This window comes from Galeopterus variegatus, unplaced genomic scaffold (assembly GCF_000696425.1).
Source record: "Galeopterus variegatus unplaced genomic scaffold, G_variegatus-3.0.2 Scaffold6829, whole genome shotgun sequence".
NCBI classification, from domain to species: domain Eukaryota; kingdom Metazoa; phylum Chordata; class Mammalia; order Dermoptera; family Cynocephalidae; genus Galeopterus; species Galeopterus variegatus.
The window spans coordinates 86,847-94,254 of record NW_007732940.1 but is presented as its reverse complement, the minus strand read 5'-3'; the positions used below and the strand labels follow the sequence as shown (position 1 = coordinate 94,254).

At 49.3% G+C, this 7,408-nt stretch overlaps 1 protein-coding gene across 1 annotated transcript in view; it reads right to left on the bottom strand.

Annotated features, from left to right (window-relative positions):
- The window catches only part of XKR5 (XK, Kell blood group complex subunit-related family, member 5), a 23,696-nt gene extending 16,538 nt beyond the window's left edge, over positions 1 to 7,158 (bottom strand). The window contains exons 1-3 of the mRNA XM_008591314.1: positions 7,087 to 7,158; positions 6,521 to 6,965; positions 4,326 to 4,509 (exon numbers count right to left, since the gene is read on the bottom strand). Coding sequence (XP_008589536.1) covers positions 4,326 to 4,509; positions 6,521 to 6,965; positions 7,087 to 7,158 — 701 coding nt within the window. The remainder of the gene's footprint in view (positions 1 to 4,325; positions 4,510 to 6,520; positions 6,966 to 7,086) is intronic.
- Between the last annotated feature and the right edge of the window lie 250 nt (positions 7,159 to 7,408).

Here is a 7,408-nt window from a genome sequence, read left to right as displayed (position 1 = left end):
TGTGCATGTTCATGAGTACATGCATGTGCACGTATATAGTGTGCATGTGTGCATATGATTTTGTGTGTATATGTGTGCATGTTCATGAGTGCATGCATGTGTGTATTTGTGTGTATGTGTACATATGTGTGCATATGTATGTGTATATATGCATATATGTGTGTGTGAGTACAAAAGATAGAAACATCAGGAAGAAAGCTAATATAATACTTTAAGCAGTAATTAACGAAGGGTTGAACTAGGAAGGAAAATTAGGAATAGAAAGGAGGGAGCAATGCAGGAAACACTGGGGACAGAGATCAGGACTTGGCTGAGCTGGGGAGATGGGGGGAACAGGTGGCTCTGAGGTTTTGAACCTAAACGACATGGAAATGGTGACATCCAAATGGTTACCGTCAGAGCTGGGTTGGGTGGGAGAATATGAATTTCTTCAGAAGTGATGGTTCTAAGGATTGGTGGAGCCCCCACATGGAGAGCTCTGGGGCTGCTGATGAGGAATTAGGATTCACAAACAGAGGCTCCAGTGTGGCTGAGGGGCTCCAAGTGGCCAGAGAAGATGTGTGGAGATAGCAGAGGCCCCAGGACAGAACCTTGGGGACCACTCGCACTTTGGGCCTGGGTGGGAAAGAGAAGGCAGCAGAAAGAGGTTGCAAGTGGAGGTGAGGAGAACGAGCGTGGAAAGGGATGGGGTGGCCCTCGGCGCCCAGTGCTGACCCAAGGTTAGAGCAGGTGAAGTACAGAGCCTCTCAAAGAGTCTGCAGCCCTGGGCTGTCCAGAGCTACAGGGCCACATCCGCTCAGCCCAGTCTGGGTGGTCTACCTAGGTCTAGGAAAAGGAATTGCACCAAAGAGGTAAATTAGAAAATGTCTTTGTTTCATCCTTTTTCCCATCAGCCCATCCTAGACACCTTATTCTATACTCTCGTGAAAGTGTCTAGAAAGCAGCATGGGTCACCACCGATACAGCCTGAAGAGCCACACAGGATATACAATAACAATGTCACTCAAGCCCCAACCACACCTGAGGCACTGTGGGCTCTGTTTCCACTGGGTGTGGGACTTTGCCCTCTCCCACCAGCACCTTCCCTTGGTTTACACATCAGCAGCAACAGGGAGATTTGCACATCTGCTTGCACCACAGGCGGTTGTGCCCAGCAGATCCATCTGGTATTCTGAACTTCCCTGTTTGCCCAAGTTAAGAAAACTGGAGCCATTTCCTTGTACCAACTCCTGAATCACAGCTGGATGCACTCGAAGGTCATCTCGGAAAACTCCCTTTAACGATCTCCCCAAACTCTGACTGTGCAGATGACAAGCTAGACTCTGACCTATGGCCAGCATTTCTATGTCCAGAGCAGAAGGGGGGGGGGGTCCTCTTTGGATGACTTTATTTGTGGTGCTGAGGGCCTAGGAAAGTTGCTTAAAAAAAACAATTTTTGTTTTTCATCATCTGGAGTCCTGGAGTGAACTGATTTCTTACTGAGTCTTTGACACCATGATTCTTGACATAAACTTAGTGTTAAGAAAAAAACATATGAAATTTAAAAATGTAACCAAGAAAGTAGACTGTAGTTTTCCATTTGTCTCTGATACAGGGTAGTCTTCTCTTCCTGCCCTCCCAGAAGGCTTTTTTGTTCAATATGCATTTTTATTGGGCTTTGACCACCTGCTACAGACCGCAGAAAGAGCAGGAGAAATGAAAGATGTTCTTGTAGTTTTCCATTTGTCTCTGATACAGGGTAGTCTTCTCTTCCTGCCCTCCCAGAAGGCTTTGTTTGTTCAATATGCATTTTTATTGGGCTTTGACCACCTGCTACAGACCGCAGAAAGAGCAGGAGAAATGAAAGATGTTCTTTAGAAGCCTAAGATCCAGTTGTGGAAAGAAAATATACATACATGAAAAGTTTAAGTAGGAAGAAAAACGAATCAAAGGGAATGGCTTTGGTAGTGGTGGATCAGAGTCCTGGGGAGAGAGAATAAGGCTGTCCGGGAAGGCTTCCTGGAACAGGGGGACGGGAAAGCTCCTTTTCTTGAAGAATAAGGGATTCCTCTCTCCATTTTAACACTTTTTGGTCATGTTAGAGGTGAGTTAGTGAAAGGCTCAAGGTTTTGGCTACATCTGTATTTTATATATTTTAAAATATTGAATCTCCACCCACGTATGCTGAGCTTGTCTTACATACCCTTAAAGTTCACCTCAGCTTTCCTTTTAAGAACTTTTAACTTCCACTGAAGAAAAATTGCTAAACCAAGATACATGCTAAGGATGAGATAAGTTAGGTATTCTTCTATCATCTTATGCTGAGTTTACAAATGGATTTACAGGCTTAAGAAAAAGGTGGAAATAAAAAAACCTAAATAGAACAAAGTAACTGTTTTTGTTTAAACAAGTAGTCACTAATGTCAGGTTCTCTTAAATAGAGTCAGACTTAATATACTAGTATGTATTATTTGGGATTTTTTAAAAAAAGAATACATTTATGTTTTAAATCCTTGCATCGTTAAAAGCAACTCTATCTCAAGAAGCTTGTGTTCTATAGGCTTTTCTGGTTCGATTCTTTTGCATTTTGTTATGAAGTCAGTTGGAGTGATCCACTCATGCAATTTAGGCTTGTGCAAAACATAATTGTTTTGGCTCCTCCTACAGGCACTTTTACTAAACTGCAATTTGAAAATGGGATTTGCTTTCAAATTATGTGTACTTTTTTAGTCAACTTCTTTTTAAAAATAAGAATAGATATACATGACTAGTTGTTTTCCCTAATTTCTAATTTTCAAGTCTCTCTTTGCTTATCCATATTAGTTCTTTAATAAATAAGATTATTCACATTAGTTTTAAATATACAACAGAGAATCACGGCATTACTTCAGCTTTTGGGAGCATGTGGGGAAGACAGGACAGTGGAGCCCACTGTCAAATATCGGCAGCATGAACTAGACATGCTTGTGGCCTCACGCAGTTCCCATCTCTGAAGAAGGACCAGGATTAGATGGGGCCCATGGGTCCCCACAGAGCCTCAGAAGGCAGACTTATCTGACAATATTCAGGAAGCTTCTCTCAAGTGACTACGTTGACTTAATTCTTTGCTTACAGCAAAGTTGATTCACTCTTTCAATGTGGTGTCTGTGCTCGCAGTGTCGTACGCAACTGTGGTTATAGCCAAGTACAGACCTGCAGCCCTCATGGTTAGTACCGGGCAGGGCTGATGAGAAACGGGTATGAGAAGGGTAGCCAGTGCTGAGAAGAGGCTCTAATCCTATGAGACCAATGAAAAGAACACTCTCTACTTTCTCCCCAGTGGTAAGAGTCCTATCTTTTCACAGGAACAGCACTGCTTGAACAGAAAGGCCCAGCTTCAGGCAAAATTGCTGTGGCTGCCAGTGTGCTTTTGGTGCCTGTAGAGATTTAGGGTCCCACTTGGAGGGGCCAGTGACACTGGGTCTGGCTGCCTGATGCCTTTCTCAAAAGCACTGTCTTGCAGCTTCTGCTCTGGGTGGGACAGGCATCATTCCCTGCTCACACTGCCTCCACCTCACACTCGGCTAAGTACTCATTTTAGGGCCTCCAAAGAAAGTTTTGGCAATAGCTTGAAGGCCAAATCCCCAGAACAGAGAGCAGCACTTGGCAGTATCTCCTTGAACACCTTCCAACTGCTGGAGTCTACAGTTTAATGAACGCCTGAGCTGCAGGGCTTCACTGATCTCATCCCGCCATTTTTCTTCCTCATCAAACATTCCCTTCAACTCTACAGGATTATGAGGCAGTGGAGAGCTGAAATGTGACATTTATGTAAACTCACTGTCACATGTCTTTTGACAACCCCCTGTATCCAGGTACTCCGAGTAAAAATAATCCCTCACCTGCAGAGGCGGCCTGTGGACCACATGTAAGCCTGCCGGGTACTAGATCCATCCCTGGCTGCTTTTTTAGTGGAAACAACTGAGCCTGGCTCCCAAATGACTTCTTTCTGTGAAAAAGGTGTGAAGCAAAGGTCACCGGGCCACCTTCACTCTCTAGTCTGTGGTTAATTAAGTAAATGGAGCTGCCTTAAGCAAGTTGCTTTATGCGGCTCTAAAGGCCCAACCAAGGAATCAAAACAGCAAGACAGATTTGGACTGAAGACAAGAAAAAGCTTTTGAAAAGTCACAGCTGCAACCAGAATGAGCGCCTGATGTTAGAGATGCTCAAGGAAGCACAGCTGGATGAGGGGATGCCAGTATCAGAGCAGGGCTTCGAATGTTCTCCCTACCCTGAACTTCCACGACCCTCAGGACTGCACGTGAGCAATTATGCTCTGGAGGTGAAAGGAGGCTGGCTGCTCTTACCGTTTCCAAACGCCAAGCTGTAGGAGGTGCAGTATCACCAACGAGCAATTTTCCTGATGCCCGTCTGCCCGGAACCACAGATAGCTCAGGCCCTGGACCACGAAGCCAGGCAGGAGGACAGAAAGGGCCAGCCAGCCCCACAGAAGCCGTCCTGTGGTGAAGTGGTAGCCCGCCGAGCAGAGGCCTGGGGGGAGACAGGTGGGTTAGTTAGTGGAAGGATGGAGGGTGAATGGGTAACTGTATTGTAAATATTTTTAATTTTTCCATATGTTATGATGTTTTGACATCTTAAAAAACCTTTCTGGCATCTTAAAAAACCTTTCTGGTGGGGAGAGACTGCCTTTCCCAGGGCTAGCCAATTCTTAGAGCAGGCCTTTGATATGCAAACTAACCAGTCCTGAGCCACACCTTCTCTACCCCAGGAAGCAATATCGCTCTGCCTAAATTGCCCTAGAGCCAGATGCCAGTCACTAGGAACCGCCCCGATAATGCAAAGCCTGCAGAAATTATTTAGACTAGCTAGTCCTAAACTGTTCATCCTGCCTTTCTTGTCTTTCCCTCAGAAACCCCAATAAAAAATAGTGACCAGCCAACACAGCATCCCTACCAACAGCAAGACTCTGCTAGTCCCAGCCCGCGAGCTGGCAGAGCCTGCTGGCAACAGACACAGGCATGAAGCTGAATGAAAGTGCAGGGCTTTCCAGGGCACTCAAAAGAGGAGACACCAAGGTCTGTAAAACAGGAGCTGCTGGTTTGTACAGACACATGTGAAGTACCAGGCACCTAGAATGTGTTCAAAAAATGTGAAACCTCCTCTCCAGGGACTGCTTTTTGGTTTTTGATGACCATGGGGTAGAGTGACATGGTGGAGAGAGGATCTGCAGTCCCAATCACAAGTGTGACTGCCTGCCGGGCCTCTGCCATGCAGCACTGTCACAGCTCATTCTGTGAGGTGGGTCTTCTCTGCGTTTCACATGGGGACTAACTTTGGGCCTCAGCAGCAGTCCTATTGTGGCATCACCCACTCTTGAGGGTTGCTGAGGATGACAGTGGAGGTGGGTGCACTGGGAGACCCACGGACACAGTAATCCTTTTACACTACTGGTAATTGGGTTTTCCAGTATTAAAGTTTAAAGTAGATTTATGGGCTGGCCGGTTAGCTGACTTGGTTAGAGTGTGGTGTTTATAACACTAAAGTCAAGGGTTCAGGTACCTACACTGCCTAGCCGCAAAAAAAAAAAAAAAGGGGTTGGGGTCCCCACCCGGGTTGGCCCAAAAAAAAAAAAAAAGGGGTTGGGGTCCCCACCCGGGTTGGCCCAAAAAAAAAAAAAAAGGGGTTGGGGTCCCCACCCGGGTTGGCCCAAAAAAAAAAAAAAAGGGGTTGGGGTCCCCACCCGGGTTGGCCCAAAAAAAAAAAAAAAGGGGTTGGGGTCCCCACCCGGGTTGGCCCAAAAAAAAAAAAAAAGGGGTTGGGGTCCCCACCCGGGTTGGCCCAAAAAAAAAAAAAAAGGGGTTGGGGTCCCCACCCGGGTTGGCCCAAAAAAAAAAAAAAAGGGGTTGGGGTCCCCACCCGGGTTGGCCCAAAAAAAAAAAAAAAGGGGTTGGGGTCCCCACCCGGGTTGGCCCAAAAAAAAAAAAAAAGGGGTTGGGGTCCCCACCCGGGTTGGCCCAAAAAAAAAAAAAAAGGGGTTGGGGTCCCCACCCGGGTTGGCCCAAAAAAAAAAAAAAAGGGGTTGGGGTCCCCACCCGGGTTGGCCCAAAAAAAAAAAAAAATATATATATATATATTTATATATATTTATATATATATAAAAATAAATGAAGTGGATTTACAGGCACAAGCTGCGAATTTTAGCAGAAACTGCATTTCCCTGAGGCACAGATACAAACACAGCCTCTCTGAACAGAGGGGTCAGGGTCGGGGCAGGCATTCCTTAGTCCCCGGGCTCTGTCCTGCACTGTAACCGCCCGGAGCGTCCTGCCCCACACTTGCCAACCAGGGCCGCTCAAGCATGAAAAGCCTTTGGAGGAGTCACCGCCCTGCCCAGGTTGAGGAATGCTGAGGCTCGGGCCGTCCCTGGCTGGCAGGGAAGCCGAAGATGTCGTCTGAGGAACCACGCGGAGTGGGTCCTGTCTGTCTTAGCCGTTCCCGGCCTGGACGACGGAGCTGGGAGCATTTGAGACCGATGTCGCACCGGCTCCTCCGGCGTGCGCGGCGACCGGGGGACCCGCAGGGACAGCGGTGCGAATCGGGAGAAAGTTCGGAGCTAGCGACCGCCGGGGTCCCCAAGGCGCGCGTGTGGGGCAGGGCGCGCGGAGCCCTGGGGGTTCTTGATGCTGGAGCCTCCTCGAGGCCCCCCACTCCGCCAGGGCCCGGCCCAGGAAGTGGGCGGAGGCACTCCTCTCCCGCACAGGAAGAGTGACACGTTCAAACCAGAAGGGCGCGAAAAGTGTGGCCGTAGTGCTTCTCCCGGGCTGCGGGGCTGCGCTCCCAGCGGGACAGCGGTGTCCCCAGCAGGCCGCGTCCGGCTGGGCCCCGAAGCGGTCCTTCAGGTCCGCGTGGACGCGGAGCCCTGTTCCCCCTTTCCCTGTCACCCCTTCCACAAGCGGCCTCCCCCGCCAGGGAGTCTCCCGGGTCCACTAGAGGTGATGGAGAGAACCGGGCGCACCCAAGCCCACGTTCAGCATATCTTGCACCCGCAGCACCTGGCAGTGCTCGTGCTGGAGGAGAGATTTCTTTCTGGAGGGAAGGGCAGGATACACGTATCCCCAGCTCCGCGGGGGGATCCTGCATCCTCGGGGGATCATGCATGGGTGGGGGGATGTCATGCATTCGCGGGGGATCTTGCATCCATGGCGGGGAGGGTCATGCATCCGTGGGGGATCATGCATGGCGGGAGATCGTGCACCGTGGGTGGGCGGGTGTGCTCTGCAGCCGGGGTGGGGTGCTACCGTGCATGCACCGCCGCGCAGTACTGAAAGCCGGGCTAGACGGGTGTGCGCCCCCCGGCACCGGGGCGGGGTGGGGAGTTGGAAGGGTGAGCACAGGCCGACGCCCAGCCTCGGGCTGCGCCGCACTCACG